The 17759-nt window shown below is 41.3% G+C and overlaps 1 protein-coding gene across 2 annotated transcripts; it reads left to right on the top strand.

The window, feature by feature from the left end:
• Window positions 1-224: 224 nt before the first annotated feature.
• On the top strand, window positions 225-4890 carry oprd1b (opioid receptor, delta 1b). Of its 2 annotated transcripts, XM_034127693.1 has the most exons (4): window positions 323-469; window positions 804-806; window positions 1668-2023; window positions 4306-4890. In XM_034127693.1, the coding sequence occupies exons 1-4, from the start codon at window positions 453-455 to the stop codon at window positions 4833-4835; spliced, it is 906 nt and encodes a 301-aa protein (XP_033983584.1). In that variant the 5' UTR covers window positions 323-452; the 3' UTR covers window positions 4836-4890. The 2 variants fall into 2 exon arrangements, with proteins under 2 accessions (XP_033983583.1, XP_033983584.1); XM_034127692.1 differs by lacking the exon at window positions 804-806 and having other exon boundaries at window positions 225-469.
• The last annotated feature ends 12869 nt before the right edge of the window (window positions 4891-17759 follow it).

Below are 17759 nucleotides of genomic sequence, written 5' to 3'. Positions count from 1 at the left end.
CAGAGAGAGAGAGAGAGAGAGAGAGAGAGAGAGAGAGAGAGAGAGAGAGAGAGAGAGAGAGAGAGAGAGAGAGAGAGAGAGAGAGAGAGACACAGAGAGACACAGAGAGAGGGAGAGTGAATGAGAGAGGGAGGGAGATAGACCTCCTTCGGGCGTCTCGTTACTAATTTGTCGTCCAGTTTTCTTGCGCACCTGCTTTGGATACCTCTGACTTCTCCATGCGCCAGATTCTTGCCTGAAACCTTAACATGGATCTACTTCCCTACTATGCTTTTGGTGGTTTTAACGACTCAGTCTCCATAACTCCTTTCAATGTGACGGTAACAGAGGATCCTCTGCGCGTTCACTCGTACAGCAACGAGACCAACAGCAGGGCTGCAGTCATCGCCGTCTGTATCACGGCTCTCTACTCTGTCATCTGTGTGGTAGGACTGCTGGGAAACGTGCTAGTGATGTACGGGGTGGTCAGGTAAGAAATAAATGATTGAACAAAGAGCCAGAAACTATTTAGTAAAACACACAAAAAACATTCAAGGGGGAGAGGAAATAATGGGGTATTCGTGATTTAGTGGAAGATTACAGCTCTAACACACACACACACACACACACACACACACACACACACACACACACACACACACACACACACACACACACACACACACACACACACACACACACACACACACACACACACACAGACTCCTACACTAAATAGGAAGGGGGGTTGAGGGGTGAGCTACAGTTTTGCGTTGAAATTACTTGATTGTACAAATGACTCCTGTCAGGATTGATGTTGTAAGCAGGTAGTTAATCGCCATGGAAATTAGGCTGCATGTTGAACCCTGACCTGCACAGCGACGACTGCGGCACTGATTCATGTTCTCAAGATTCCCAGGATTCATGTCATGTTGATTTGTTGCTGAACTAATGCAGCTTAAATGAGATTGCAATGGAGTGATGGTCCGACCTCCACTGTCAATCAATCATCTCACTTAACTGCTCACTGTGTTGAAGATAAAATATATGAGTTTCTGTACTGTTTTACAATTCAGAATAATGAGAGAAACAGAGAATACAAACAACATCCGGCCCACTCTCCTTGGTAAAGCAATTAACGTCAGCCTGTATGTTGTGATACATCTCTTTACATGGGAGAGTAAGATAAAAGGGAAGACATGCCTTTGTCTTCCCTCATCCTTAGAGCTTGTTGCTCCATTTAATTAAATATGACCAACTACTGTCATATTGTGGACTCATGTGGATGAATTCATATCTAATTGGCCACTGGTTAAAGAAAAGAAACACACTTTCCACACTTTGAATCTGAACATTTAAAATGAAGATTTCTCAGCAGGCAAGGACTCATTACTTGCCGTAGAAGTGCATTTTAATGGAGGCTTACAGACACTTTGGATCTCATGCATTTAGGGTTGTTCCCTGTAAAACATTAAGCATCTTTATTTGTTATTTGAGTGGAAATAGGAGATCATTGGTTTGAGAGAGGAAATGGATTAGATCAAACAATAAACTGGTTTCTAACCTTGATGGAAGTCGTGAGTCATCCAGAAACAGCAGCAGACAAACCTTGGAAAAAAAACAACATTTCCCGTGGACTCTGAGTCAGAATCAGTAACACGTACCACATGCTTCTTTCAACCATCCAGGTATACCAAGATGAAGACCGCCACCAACATCTACATCTTCAACTTGGCTCTCGCCGACGCCCTCGCCACCAGTACCCTCCCCTTCCAGAGCGCCAAGTACCTGATGGGCACGTGGCCCTTTGGGGAGGTGTTGTGTAAAGTGGTGATCGCCATCGACTACTACAACATGTTCACCAGCATCTTCACGCTCACCATGATGAGCGTGGACCGCTACATCGCCGTCTGTCATCCCGTGAGGGCCCTGGACTTCCGCACGCCTGCCAAAGCCAAGCTCATCAACGTCTGCATCTGGATCCTCTCCTCTGCTGTTGGAGTGCCTGTGATGGTCATGGCTGTTACCAGGATGAAACTTGAAGGTGAGAGATTTTTTACTCATTAAGAAGAACATTTCCACATTTAGTAAAATTACTTTGGCCACAGCTGGGCTGAGGAAACAGCTGTAAACCTTTTCAAACACCTATTTACACATCCAGCTGTTACAGTGCAACATTATGATTCACTTTAAAGGTCACCTATTGTGCAAAATCCACTTTTTCATGTCTTTTATACATCAATATGTGTCTCTGCATTAAGGGATTCTGAAAGTTTCAGGAAAAAAAATTCGCTCTCTTTTTGTCCTGATCCATATGCCCCTTTCACACCAACGCGGTTCCAGGGCCGGTTCGGAGCTAGAGCCTGATAAGCACTGTTTTTTCTTGTTCACACCGCAGCGGAGCCGGCTCTTTTCCCCGAAAACCAGTTCTTACCAAGCTCCAAAGAATTCGGTCTAGAAGCAAGAACCGCATACGTCACGCTTACGTCGGAGGCGGGGGCAGGGGCAGGAGCGGGATCAACCTCCTGAACAACAACAGAAAGCCCACGTTTTGTCCAGTTTGTACACAGTGATGGAAAACCCCAAACTTAAAGTGGACCTATCATGCTATATTTGAATAATATATTGTAGGGCCATACCTATATAAAGGTATATTTATACGTTTTCTTTTTCAAAATACCAAACAGATCATGCATTTTAGCCATGCCTCATTTCGCTCTATTTTGCTCTCCTCCACCCTGTCTTTGCATGAGCTGACCACGCCCCCCTGCAAAGGAGGGGGCCGAGTTACGAGCGTCGTGTTACCATGCTGTTACCATGCCACGGCAACCTCTCATTCCCCTGATAGGTCAGCTCCTCCGTCCTGACGTCAGAGAAATTTTCAAATCTGGATCAGTCTGTATCAGATCCGTTGCAGCCCCGTTTTTAGAGATTTGGGTATGGAGGAAAATAGAGAGGGTTGTGTGTTCTGACACTTGGTGAGTTCCCTGGAACACCGGGGACACATATTCATGTATAAAAGATGTACAAAAGTGCATTTTGCATGATAGGTCCCCTTTAAACCGTGGACCAGATTTGTAACAAACTGAAAAAAGTTAAGAAGAATTATCGGGACCAAAAGTGAGACCTCGGACGGAGTGGCAGCGGTCGTCCGAAAACAAGTCCACATTATGACTTGCTAGACCCTGCCAAAGAACATTTGAACGTCGCTTGTGACGAATGGAAAGTTTGTGGTGAAGTCGTCCGGTTATTTCCATTTGGTTTCGACAAAGCAAAACGAGCAGCGCTTCAATACAATCGGCCATTGTTGTTGTTGTTGATGTGAGGGGTTTCCGCGCGGTTTGGCTTTATGAAGCAGGCACGGAAACGCTCACGTCATGGCGCAAACGATGACGCAATGACACAGCACCACTCGGGCTCTGGGCGGTATGAACAAAACGGGGGCTGAAAATAAAAACCGGTTCCGAACCAGAAGAGCGCAAGCACAGAGCTAGAACGGGAACCGCATTGGTGTGAAAGGGGCATTATATAAAAACCTGTCTGAAAATGAGCTGATCAGATTTTGTGATTTATGATGTCTTAAAGTTTTTTTGGGTTGTGTAACCATTAGCCAATAACCAACCAAGGTAACTCCTCGAGCACCATTGTGTTTTTTTAACCAAATATCTCGCAGAGGGGCGTTGGGAGTAATAATAATAATACATTGGATTTATAGCACACTTTAACAACGTCATCTCAAGGTGCTTCACAAAGCTATAAGGAGAAAATAAAACAAATACAAAAATAAAAAGATATCTAAAGGAGCATATTGAATAGAATATGGTAATATAAAAAAATAAAAATAAAAGGTTAAGGTTAAGAGCATAAAAGGAGTGGCACCTTATTTTCATCTAAAGTAACAGGCAGAGAATCAGCACTTTTGAAACAGGGCTGAAACAGAGGGGTTTATGGGATGCTGCAGTGGGTGATCTGTTTGGTATTTGGAGCCAAACACTTCAGAGACATGTTTTGTATAAAACGGAGAACTATAATATATTGATGAAAAATAGTATAATAGGGGACCGTTAAGTTCTGTTTCCCGCTACTTGACAAATGTAGGTGGAAGTTTCACTCTTTTTTTGTTGTAGTAGCCGCCAGGTCCTGAGGAAAACATCAGGCTCCTTAGCTGCTAAATGCTGAACATTACACCTTTGTGCACACGTTATTTATCTCCTTATTTCGGCGAGTAATCAGGTCGTAAAAAAGAACATTTGAGCTGGGTTATTAACTTGAATTGGCCTTTTCACATGGCCCTCTGTTAAACCTCTAATTGTTTAAACTCCTCAGGAAACACTGTCTGCGAACTCAGATTCCCCAATCCTGACTGGTACTGGGAGACGGTGCTGAAGATCTGCGTGTTTATCTTCGCCTTCGTGGTCCCCGTCCTTGTCATCACCATCTGCTACGGTCTGATGATCCTGCGGCTCAAGAGCGTCCGTCTGCTCTCCGGCTCCAAGGAGAAGGACAGGACCATGCGGCGGATCACCCGCATGGTCCTGGTGGTCGTGGCAGCCTTCATCATCTGCTGGACTCCCATCCAGCTCTTCATCATTGTCAAGACCATGGTGAAAACTGACAACACAAACCTGTGGGTGATTGCCTGCTGGCACCTGTGCATCGCGCTGGGCTACACCAACAGCAGTCTCAACCCTGTGCTTTACGCCTTCCTGGACGAGAATTTTAAAAGGTGCTTCAGGGATTTCTGCCTGCCCTTTCGCTCCCGACTGGAGCAGAGCAGTTTCTCCAGGGCGCGCAACAGCACCAGGGAGCCCGTGTCTGTTTGTGCTCCTGCGACGACACAGAGACCGCCGGCCTGACTAGGCATGGATCAGTGCGGGGGGAGATCAGTTCAGGAAGACCTCCAGACTGAGGTCACCACCACAGGAGTCTGAGACCACAGACGTGGCCGTTTGAGCACCATAATGTAAATGATGGATTGTGTTTTTGGTCTCATATGATGACACTCCTGAGACACGACTCAGGATTGTGGTTTACAATTATCAAAAATATACCTGGGTGCCTGTGCATAAGGAAATGGACACAAAATGTATAACCATATATGTTATGTTGACCATATATTATGCTTTTGCTTTTTTTTGGTTCTACACTCTAAGCTTTTAGACTGTTTGTTCACATCCATATTAGGTGAACAATGTAGGACACATTTCCAAAATGATCCGATTATCAGGAAGGAGATAGAACCTAAACACGCAGACAAGGCCACAGGAGGAGTCTTTTTATGGCCAAACAGAGGCTGGTGTATGATTGGCTGAGTTGGTCACGTGACCTCAATCCAACAGATCATTTATTCCCCCGATGAAGGCCAGACTGACTCTGAATTTCCCCGTAACATTAGCAGTGCAACGCTGGCAGACAGTCAACAGGGAATATATTGCTGTCTGCTGTCACCTTCATCTAAATATTACCAGTGATGATGATTTATGCTAACTTGTCAAACGAATTTCCATCCCTGAATTTTGGGGTACCATCTATAAGGGACTACAAGTCATTTAGTGACACCTTCAAATTAAACTAAATGTAACCTTTTTGTGGCCATAGCTGGGTAGAGGAAATAGCTGTAAACTTTGACAAATGTCTATTTACACATCCAGCAGTTACAGAGCCACATGATTCAGTTAAGTTCTGTTTCACACAACTTGACAAATGTAAGTGGAAGTTTCACTCTTGTTTTAGCTGTTGTAGCCGCCAACTCCAGAGGAAAACATCAGGCTCTGCCAACTGCTTCACTGAGTTCACCAGCTCACTGCGTCAGCTGTTAAGTGTTGTGTACAGTACAGACTTCATGCTGAAAAAACACTACGGCAGCAGTGAGACTGAAAGGAAACAAAAAAAACAAGCTGAAAGCCTCTACAGCGCAATGGAAGCCTAAAGTCGAAGAAGTATTTCCTAATAGTGCTTTTACATGACAAATAGTCACTTTAAAGTTCAATTAAAACTAAGTGAGGTTTTATTTCACGCCCAAAGGACTACAGAACCAATCCAAGGATAAATGTGTCACAATGCTAAAACTGTCTCACTGTACTGTATATTTACACTGGTAATACTATTGATACTCAACCTCGTTGGGAAGGTAATAAGAATTCAAAAATATTAACGCTTAGCTGAGACAACATTTTCTTTGTCTCCTTAACATTTAAATAAAGGATGCATCCAATTTCATGCTTCTTGCTGTGATATTCAGAGTAGAGATAATTACAGAGGAAGGCCACATTATTAATCAAAGACTACAGAGGAACACGTGTTCCATCCTACACATGTTATACCATGAAAACACAGCCTTGATGATTGAGCAGAGATGACTGACGCTTCAAGCCTACGTTCAGCTGACTTGACTTGTTTCCACTCCTCTGGCAGTCAGGCTGCTTTGGTTTCTTTTGTACAACAAAACACATTCATCTGACAGTCAGCTGAGGAGCTGAAGGGGAACGTGTGTCACGCTCACAGGTACAGATTAGAACCCAATAGCACGACACAGATACAACCAGTGTTCAGAATGTTCCGTTTATTCGGGTCAGGGACAGGCAGGGTAAAAACCAGGAAATCCAGCAGTCAGGCAAACAAATCCAAGAAGGGGCAGGCAGAACAGGGCTCAGAACCAGGCGATGCGTCAGACAGGCAAACAAATCCAATCGGGGGGCAGGCGGGAAGCTCGAGGTCCGATAACAGGCAGGGCCAAAACCGGGCAGGACAGATAACTAGGCAAAAGATATTGAAACGCTGGAGAGCTTGGCAAAATACACAAGACAATCTGGCAGAGGACAAGTGAGAGTGAGGTGGTATATATACTGTGGAGTTAATGAGGGAATGAGTAGCAGGTGAGGGGAAGGGCTGGGGAGACCAGGTGAGGGGAGTGAGCTGATTGCAAGAGCCTGGAGGAAGGCAGGATCTGAAATGACAGGAGAGTTAAGATGTGCCAAACCAAAAAACAACTATAAATGTGTTGAACTTGTGACAACGTGGACCAAAACGGACCAAACACATTAGCAAGGAACAAGAAGCTTGCTACACATATGACAGTTAATGGCATACGGAGGATCTTTGGACACTTGCAGGAGGATATTGTGGTGTTGAGAATACTTTTTTTGCACATTTTGAAAGAACAGTCACACCGATGCCTCTCATCTTGCCATGCGGTTTGTAAAAAAGGCAACTGTATATCAAGTGTAAAGATAAGATTGTTCTGCAACAGCATATTAAGTCATAATGTGAGTTTTTGTGTCATTGTGCTGTCAAGCTGTTGTGCCAGTAAGCTTCACTTGTAACTAATATGTAAAATGTTGATGTATTTACACTAAGTGCTATAAATGTAAGCAGCATTGGAAATGTTCAAACAATATATTTTGTTAAATATATCTCTGTCGCTGTAGGAAGAGCATTGTCAATGTTTTCTGCGGCGTGATCAACAATATGTTTGGCTGATTTAAAATATGTACCGTAATGCCTTATTACGCATTATGTTCTTTTTGTAAAAAGTGAACTGTTTTGATGAGAAATATTAGAATATTTGAGGATAATGAGAATATTTGATATTTAAATGTTTTCACACTCTGTGTTTCAGCAGATACAGTTTATAAAGTACCGTATTGTATAAGTGTAATGGAATAGCTTGAGTTGTATCCTGAGAGTGCTTCTCTGTTGATTTGTTGTTCTAAATACCTTTCAGTTTTAATCCAATGTTTGTTTTCTGTGGTTGTTATTACAGGTGTTATTTACATTTATACTCTGTGTAAATGCCAGTGAGGCCTCGTGGGAGTTACGAGTGAGTTGTTGGTACAATCTGGAAGGGATTAGAGATCAGGATGATACAGATGTGGCACAGGAACAAATGTGACACATTATAACTGTGTAAAGGAAAGCAAACTATGAAATAAAACAGGGATTTCTGGAGTTTCTGGTCACCAGATGAATTGTAGAATTAATTATGTTTACAATGTAACAATTAAAAGATGTTGATATATTTTGTTATTGTCCACAAATTATTTGAAAGACCCACAACATCAATTCATCTGTCTCTAAATCCCTTTTTAGCTTCCACAATTTAATACTTTTACTATTTGCAGCAGCAGGTTTAGTTATCTAGCTAGTAATGACATCAGCAGGACAGGGTATGTGGAATATAAACATCAGTGCCAATGTTATCATAATGTAGGAACATGCCACCCTACAGTGTGGCTCATTTTTGGAAAGCAATGGAGCTCTATAGAAATAAGATATATCGGCCTTTCGTAAGATCAATTCACTTTTGTTTCTGACAAATCAAATACAAAGAATTTCAACAACATTAACCTTTTCACTTTTGTTAAAATCCCTGAATGTCACATATTCACATATTCACCTTACAACCTTCAGCACAGTTTTTGTATATTCATAAAAATGCGGAAATAAAATACACGCATTTTCCCATAAAAATCTATAATTCTAATTGGATGTGGAATGTGTCCTGTTGATAGCAAGGGTCAAACTAAAGTGCTAAACTTAATTTGGCAATACCTTCTGAGCGGTACTTGGGAGGCAGTTAACACTGAAATGACACATGCCAGTGAAGCCTAAGAGGATGTGTTAAAAAAAAACACATTATTGTGCATTTTTCCCATGATGGTGTCTGGTTCACACGTTCAACTGGTCTTTCATTTGACTTTACACACATTAATTGGCTGAAATTACTGTGCTGAAAGAAGTTTCAGAGAAAAGAAAACTTGATAAGAAGGCATCAATCATGCTCATTTCTCTTTCAGACTCCTGTGGATGTTGACAGACTTCACTCAGAAACAGAGATGTTATAAGAAGCTCCTCATAGAGACATCATAGCGCTCCCAGCAGGAGACTCAACATCACTGTGACATTGCAGATTTCCTGCATTTCGCTTTATGCAGCGGAGAGAACTCAAGTGTACCTGTGATCTTTGCTTTGACACCGACATTTTTGACTGTTTTACCTGTCTTTTGTTTTTCTCTGAGGGCTTCAATTTGCATGATGCAAAAGGCTTTAAAACATGTACAGTTCGCAGAGATACTGTAGTCTAGTTTGAGAGCGACACATTATGATTAAATGCTCTCATCCACTGACCCTGACTTGTTGTTGCTCGTGCACTCGAGCAAATTAACAAATGGAAATGAGAACAAAGGGAATCTCACTGAAGCTTTCATAACAGCTCTCAGTGATGCAATGCAGCATCATAAACTCAAAGCTTCCAGCAGTTTGTTTTCTGCTTTCTGGATGACTGGATATTATGTGACTTCTCCTGCTTATTTGTCTGTGCAGAAGACGTTCTGATGAGATCTGCTGTAAATGAGAGAGAGGGATCGGATTTGTTTCTTGCCGTGATGGAACATATCCTCTTGGATAAAATTGTGGTCTAAGCTAAATGATGACACAAAATAATTAAATCTTTGGCGTCCCAACAACAGACACCTACATCATGTAACCAAGGCTTTCCACACATCACAACATCCTGGCTGTCGGTGCACAAACTGTTGTTGCTGAGTCAAATAACCCAAAACTCAAAGGCACCCAAAAGGAATAAGATACAGAGATGAAGGTAATGCAGATATTCTGGTACTGGGTTTGCCAATCAAGCCCTGCTGCTGTGTGTGACAGACGGTTGCTGTAACACAGATAATCAGACCTCCTGGTTGCCTGAGGTGCAAAAAGCTTGAAGCAGTTTGACTGGAGGTTATAAAAGGCAGCAACTACTCTGGTATTCCCTTCTGAGGAGCAGAGACAGGAATTCAAACTGGGTGCCATCTGCCAGCTGAGTCATGGGGACTGTGTGACATGTTGTGTTTTCTTTAACCCTTGACTTACACTTTAATTGGTTTAACCAGTTTGTGAATCCCAGTGTAAATCTTAATATGAATTGATGAATATTGATGAAACATGTGCACAACAATGTACACATTAAAAGAAAACTCAACTGATTGTACACATCAAGCCTGTTAACAGGTCCTGGGAAGAATGTGCAAAAATAAACCGAAACAAAATAAGAAAGACTACACAAATCCAGACTAGACTAGACACAGTAAGGTTATTATTGGCTAAGAATAGCAAAATGTGCTCTCTTGCAGTAGGGACGGCAGCAAACAGGAGAGTCAGGTGCCTTATAATTGGGCCCCAGGTTTTCTCCGTTTTTATTAAAACCATGTTGTTGCTACGAAACCTTCAGTGTGTATCCATTGGACCAGCTCCCTAAACCATCTGGAGAAACAAGGAGTGCTGTTAGCCTTGAGAAATGTCCTCTTTACTGACATACCAAACATAAGGGACCGCTATGTGTGGCAGTGCAGCCACACAACTAAACAGTGCTTTAAGTGCATCAGGGTCAATGTGTTAATCACACATACAATACCAATTAAAAATGCCATGCCAAAAAGAGATAAAAACCAGAAGTAAGACACCTTTTGAGAAGTCGTATCTGTCTCAAATATCAGATAAATTATAATCTTATTTTGTCTTATTTTAAAAGGACCATATTTATATGATATAATCATTCATATTCACCCAGGTTAACTGAAATTGTCGATGTCATGCCTGATGTTGTCGTATACAATCCTGTTATGGCTCCATTGCAGCTAATATCTCAAAATGTCCTCACAGGATGGATGGACATTTTTTTAATAGTCCACCGGGAGACAACAGAACTGCAATGTTCAAGGAGTGGGATACTCGTTCAATTCCCCTTGTCTGCTACGGTTTTAGGTTAGAGGCAGTTGTATCCTGCTAGGATTGTAAAGCCCCCTGAGGCGAAGTGTAATTTGTGATATTGGGCTGTCTAAATGAAATGTGATTGATTGAAGAAACCCTGATGCACCATTATGTACCACCGGTAAAACTGTCTTTCTGATGCGACCAAGCTGATATAGTATGTACACTTAGGCTTTAAGAGTAAAAACATAAAAGCTAAATTAAAATGACAGACCCCCCTTGGCTAACACAATTATTTCACAGGACCCAACCTTCTGTTCCAGCTCCCTCCCTCAAGAGAAACATTATTTTGTTTTTAGCTCAGCTGTCAACCATAAAGTAATTTATATAATTCTCTCCATCCTCATTCTTAGCGTGGACATCTGTAGGTAATTAGCACAGAATCAATATGGCACGAATGAAGAAAATTACGAGAGAAGTCCATTAAAGGAATGAGTCACACGCAGAGGTGATAGTCATTGGAGATTGATACATGTTGTCAACTTGTCAATGTTACTGTTATTAAACCATGCATCAGATCAAGAGATTGGCCCTTCGAGCCCCTGCACAGCTGTTAGTCCTCGAGTCTCACGAGAAGCCCTTATCCTGCTGGACGAGGAGTCCAATTTATCAAGGCAATCTACAGTCATTATGTGGGCCGCAGGCGATGGAGTACCACAGCTTAGAAGCAAGAGAGGTACTCATTCGCTGATAACACTGTTTGGCTTCAGGTGCACACACTCACCAAAATGCATGCAACATTTCACTTCAAACATATAGTCAGAGGTGGGAAGTAACTTAGTGAATTTACTCAAGTACTGTACCCCACTACAATTCAGAGGTAAATCGTGTACATTTAATCCACTACATGTATCTAATATCTTTAGTTACTTTGCAGATTTTGATTAATTATGTGAAATATAATCAACCGTTAAATCAGACTTTAGTTACACCTGCAGTAAATTCACAAGCTACCCTGCCGTATACAAAGTCATTAAAACTAGCTGCACCTTTACCAGCTTTGATAACACTTTAATGCATCAATAATTATAATCAAAATATATAATATATATTTGTCTTGAATAATGAGTACTTTTAATTTTGGTACTTTAAGTATATTTTGATGCTAATAATGTTGTACTTTTACTTGTTACGGAGTATTCCTACCTGTGATGGAAACTTCTGAAGCAATGGAGACGAAACTCAGAGAGACACGAGGAGAGTAGGAGCTTTGATGGCAAACACTGATGGTTTATTTGGAGCTTCGGCCGGAGAATTCACAAGACATGTGCTGCCGCCACGAGGTGTCACAGCGGTTGCCAAACCAATTCTGAAGATCTCTTCTGCAGTTCGAGGTTTATAGTTCAGATCGTAATAATCAACATTCCTCATCAGCGAGACTAAACAAATATGGACCCAGAATCTACCTAGAGCCGTCGTCCATAGAAAAGAATGTGCGCCAGGGAACCTACGTTCCAGAAAAGAAGGGCCTCTAGATGTCACTTAACATAAACTATCTCATGGCAACTTGTGGTCGGTCATAAACTGGCATCAACAATGCGCCCAAGCTGCCCCTCCTTAAAGGTCACCTATTGTGCAAAATCCACTTTTTCGTGTCTTTTATACATAAACATGTTTCCCCTCTGTGTAAAGAGATTCTGAAAGCTTCAGGAAAGAAGATTCTCTCTCTTTTTGTCCTGATCAATCTATATAAAACGTTTGAAACAGGGCTGAGGGGTTTATGGCATGCTACAATGATCTGTTTGGTATTTGGAGCCAAACACTTCAGAGACATGTTTTGTATATATCTGGGACCTATAATATATTGATGAGAAACAGTATAATAGGGGACCTTTAAGAGAGATAGCAGCAATACCCAAGGCCGTAGACCTATGCCATGGGAAAAGAGACAGTGAAAGGAGAAAACGATGAACTGTGTCAAATTATTCCCCAACACTACCCTCTGGTACTTCTACTTTTAAGATCTGAGTACTTCTCCCACCTCTGCATGTCGTACATGTAGCAGTTTATACATCACTTAATGCTTCAGTAAGAGCCTGGGGAATTTGTCTTGTGATTTCTTTGTACCAAATGTATTCAGACCAAGTCAAAGAAAGAGTGACAGTATTGAAGTGAATAATGTGCTTGGTTGAAGATAAGGTTTGAAAAATAGTTCCTTATATTCCCTTGAGGCTCAGAGCAGCATTTATCAGATGTATCAGCATCCATATAGTTGATTTTTGAGCTGAAAAATGCAAGCTATTAAACACTGGGAGATTTCTTTGAAGTGTTTTATAATCTATATGCTGGATACGTTTAGGGTTAGCACATGAATCTGTCATTAGAGAGCAGCAGTGGTAGAAAACATACAATGCTTTGTTCCTAATTATTGAACTACTAATGATCAAACACGGCAGGTAGAATTAAAACCCATGTGTCTGAATAGTAACAACGAAATGTCTCAAATAAAACAATAAGAAATGCTCTATTATGGGGTTTTATAGTACGCTATTGTAAATAATAAAAATAAATGTTATAGTTGTTCAATTTAAATTAAAGGTCCCCTATTATACTCTTTTTCAACAATATATTATAGGTCTTAGATATATACAAAACATGTCTCTGAAGTGTTGCTGAAATACCAAACAGATCATGCATTGTAGCATCCCATAATCCCCTCTGTTTCAGCCCTGTTCCAAAAGTGCTGATTCTCTGGCCTAGGCTCCACGGGAACGAAAACGGGTTGAATCCGCATATTTCTCATGCGTATAGCCCTTTAAGCTCGACGACGCCGTAACGGAAACTTAGAAACAGACCCTGCAAACGACAACGGGTCCAAAGGTGGATAGATCTGGGAACGGAGCGCTCTGGGGGGTCCAACGGGGCCGTGTGGTCGCCTATACGGTCATCCGTTTCTGATAATGACGACGCAATAGCCCCGCCTCTCCCCGCCTCTGCTGCTCACCCCCGCAAAAGTACACTGCACACTGAATTCAGATTATTTATCTTTATCTCGATATGGACATAAACGCGAGTGAAGTCTAATCTGACAGGACGGAGACACGCAGCTCCTCCCGCTGTGATGCAGCGGGAGCAAAACACACACTTCAAGTCAGATCATCACCCTTAGCTATTTTAATTACCTCTCAAACTACCTAAACTAGTTATAAATATGTTCATTTTTACTGTCGGGTCACTCATTACAGGATCAGCTGCTGCATGAGACAGACACTGACGCTGTGAGAAGAGAGGAAAAAGAGACAGGCTCCGTGTATTTTATGATTATATATCATTATATCGTCGTTATTCATTTGTTTTAAAGCTCAATAAATAACAATGAAGACCTTTGACCGGCACTTTTATAATTTTGTCCGGAAGATTTAAACTTTAACACACGTTGACCGGCGAAAAACTCTGCCCGGTTCCGTCGGCCCCCACCAAGGAGAATAAACAGAAGTGCAGCCATGACAACCATTCTTCTTCGCTGCTTTTGTGGAGGAAGTTGCTGCTTTTGTGGAGGAAGTTACAGCGCCACGTACAGGTTCGGCATATGTACTGCAGCTTTTCCAGTGGTTGGATGTAAACGGAGCTGTCTCGTGTAGCTTGACACAATCCGGTGTATATTGCGTGTGGGCGGAAGGTTTTTTGCGGTTGCGTTTGCGTTACTCCGATGCGTTTTGCCGTATGCGTTCCCATGGAGCCGGGGCCTCTGTCTGTCTACAACTGAACTGCCCTCCCCACCTCTGTGAGATGTTTGGTTAAAAAAACAACACAACGGTGCTCTCAAGGAGATTCAGGTGATAAGGTGGTGATAAGGTTACCTTGGTGATTGGCTAATGGTTACACAACCCAAAAAAACATTGTGGCCGAAATCTGATCAGCTTTCCTTTTAAAATGTCAGAATCTCTTTACACCGAGGAGACATATGTATGTATTAAAGACATGACATTTGGATTTTGCATAATAGGTGACCTTTAAAGGTTAGTAAAATCAAGCTCTATTTATTTACCATTTTATTCTTTCTACAGCCCAACTTCCCAAATTCAAACACACAAATAAGAACATTTTTTGTGAGAGAGACACAGCGTATGAATGCAGTGATTTCAGCTTCCTGCTGCGCTGTATTCAACAGGTTGCCACTATGATGAGCCACTTGATTAAAACCACCCTGAGTAGCGCCTCTCCAAAGCATTCAAATTATCACAAAACTTTGGATTTCTTGATTGAGGCACACTTGAGCACCGGCACTCGATACAACTTAAAATGACAAGTTGATTAGGAAAGCAGCAGGACGACTCAAAGGCTGCCACATCCCAATCAACGCTTCATGATGCACATTTCTGTTCCATTCTAATTGTAATATCATGATGCTGCTGTTTGTGAATGCATCATGGAGCCTGTTAAAGATGTGAGTGAACACAGTGTTTCCAGAACAAAAGCTTATGAAAGCCTCACGTCCCGCTCTGAGAGAAGCAGCCGTTTGCTTTAATAACAAGGCTCCTTTAGCGTAGAGGATGTGAAGAAGGAGACACAGGTGCTCTCCTCTGTGATTAGTTTAAATAGAGGAAGATGACAGCTCACATGTATTAAGAAAAATACCGTTATACTTTCTAGCAAGAGGAATTAATCATAGGATGTCATTCATGAATGTTTCCTCTTTGTGCTGGAAATGTATGAGGAGGTGTCTGGGTTTTACTGAAGGGCATGATCAGACTTTCAATAGCCCAGCCCCATGTGGAAGAGCTGTTAACAGAAGTCAAAATGGACTCATTTACCAATCCTTTTCAAAATATCACATTTTCAATTCTACTCCTGAAGGTGTGGAATCGAAAGGAGATATAATAGGAGTAATTTGGTCTGTAGTTGTTCCTGAAAGAGTTCAAAACAAATGGGAATTGCTTAAAGTTCAGGCACATCAGGCGACAAAAATGTAATTAATGAGAATATGTTATGTTGTACTCAGCTTGGTGTTTGTTTTCTTATCACTGAACTAGGGAAAGTATTACCTTCTTGGTTGAAATCTTTGCTATAACAGGTTATACTGATTATAGGGCTAGGCAATATATTGAACTAATGATGATGCCTCACATTCTTTTCCTACCCTAATTCATTATAAGTGTCATGGTTTAAAAGACTGCTTTACAGTAAATGGATGTCATTTTCTGAAATCACCGGACTGTTGTAGATGCACTATTACTTTCCTTTGCCCACTTTTTCATTATATGCCCATTACGGATGATATAAAAGCCAACAATAGTCAACACTATTATAATATTGTTGCATTTCATTTTCTCGCAAGTAGCCTAGCCATAAGTCATCATAGCAGAAACATGTCATTTTTACGAAACAGAATGGTGTGCAGCTGTGTCAACGAGTGATGTTTTCCACTGCTTTTCCACTTTACCTCTTATTACCCAGAACCATTTGAGATGTTTTTCCACAAAGAAAAAAAAAAAGAGTGAAGTAGCAGCATTGGTTAAAAATAGCCATCTCTCCTGCTTATAAAACACTCTGTGCAACCCTAACAGATGAGCAGTGAACCTACAAATATATTTCTGACAAACATCGATGCTACACAAACAACTGAAGAGGTTCATTCGGATCAATTAACTGCTTATGAAAGATACTTCAACATTTCAAAGCTTTCTGAGAAGCTTTCGGCCACGAGGACTTCTTATACTTCATCGTGCGGCCTTTGGACAGATGAAAGCTGGATGAGACGAACAAGGACGTGGCGCATTTCACTCCAGATAAAACACAAAAGCATGTAGCTTTGATGCATGCACTCGTACCATCATTTGCATTCTTAAGTGTTTCTGATTTACATTCATATGTCTGTGTGGAATGTGTTACGTGCATACATAATAGACAGAGGGCAGCTCGGGGGCAACTGCTGGCCAGATGTGCCAACACGCTGGAAGGCAATTTCTCCTGGATCGTTGAACATGGCACGGTGTGTGTAGAATCAGTTTACAGCCTAACTATGAAATGTGTTGAGGTGCCAGGACATTACACCACGACCATGTCTTCCCTGTAGTGTCGGTATACAATGAACCAGACTATGTTTGATGCTTTATGGCACTATCAGATTTTAGCATTATTTTGACTCAGTTTCTATGAAATCTATTGATTTGTCAGATATCAAATTCATTCCGATTATAATTATCCTATAAAGTGCTTTTGTGATTGATTTTCTGTAAATGTTTTACTATACAACAATATATATTTATGTAAAATTGTATGAACTTCCAACTATTATCGACAAACCTTTCATACGCGCGATTAGCAAGGGACTAAAACTAAATCAGAATTCACCATCTTTAACAGGGGACACTAGTTGTCTTCAACAAGTTCAAAATGGCTTCCTGAAAAATGGGTTCATTCAAAAAGGAGCATGGTCAGCTTATATTTGCTTAAAGTGGACCTATCATGCTATATTTGAATAATATAGTGTAGGACCATACCTATATAAGGCATATTTATACTTTTTTTTTTTCAAAATACCAAACAGATCATGCATTTTAGCCATGCCTCATTTTGCTCAATTTGACATTTTTTAGCTCTGTTTTAGCAGAACAGCACCATCTACAGGCCTGGCATATGTACTACAGCGTCTCCAGCGCTTTCGAACGGCAATGGCCGTGGCTGTCTCCTCCTGATTGGTGGAGTTGGCCCAATAGCCGTAGCGCCACCGTCCTGACGTCAGGACAGTGTTCAAATCTGGATCAGTTTTTATCAGATCCGTTGCAGCCCCTTTTTTAGAGATTTGGGTATGGAGGAAAATAGAGAGGGTTGTGTTTTCTGACACTTGGTGAGTTCCCTGGAACACCGGGGACACATATTCATGTATAAAAGACGTACAAAAGTGCATTTTGCATGATAGGTCCCCTTTAAACCAAAACATATTTTTTATTGGAACTTGTTCAAGGTCCTCTATGTTGACTGAAATACCAAACCTTACTGGGATAGTACAAGAGCTGAAATTGAGAAGTTAATGATCAAATTGCAATAAAATGTCTAATGCATTGGATAAAAACAGG

This window comes from Trematomus bernacchii, unplaced genomic scaffold (genome assembly GCF_902827165.1).
Source record: "Trematomus bernacchii unplaced genomic scaffold, fTreBer1.1, whole genome shotgun sequence".
Classification (NCBI taxonomy): Eukaryota; Metazoa; Chordata; class Actinopteri; order Perciformes; family Nototheniidae; genus Trematomus; species Trematomus bernacchii.
This window is presented reverse-complemented; position numbering and strand designations above follow the sequence as displayed.

Bases quoted from the DNA above. Each gene is read 5' to 3' on its own strand.
- oprd1b (XM_034127692.1), top strand. From the start codon at position 249: ATGGATCTACTTCCCTACTATGCTTTTGGTGGTTTTAACGACTCAGTC. The intron at 470-1,667 runs GTAAGAAATAAA...TCAACCATCCAG, and splicing joins GTGATGTACGGGGTGGTCAG to GTATACCAAGATGAAGACCG. The intron at 2,024-4,305 runs GTGAGAGATTTT...TAAACTCCTCAG, and splicing joins TACCAGGATGAAACTTGAAG to GAAACACTGTCTGCGAACTC.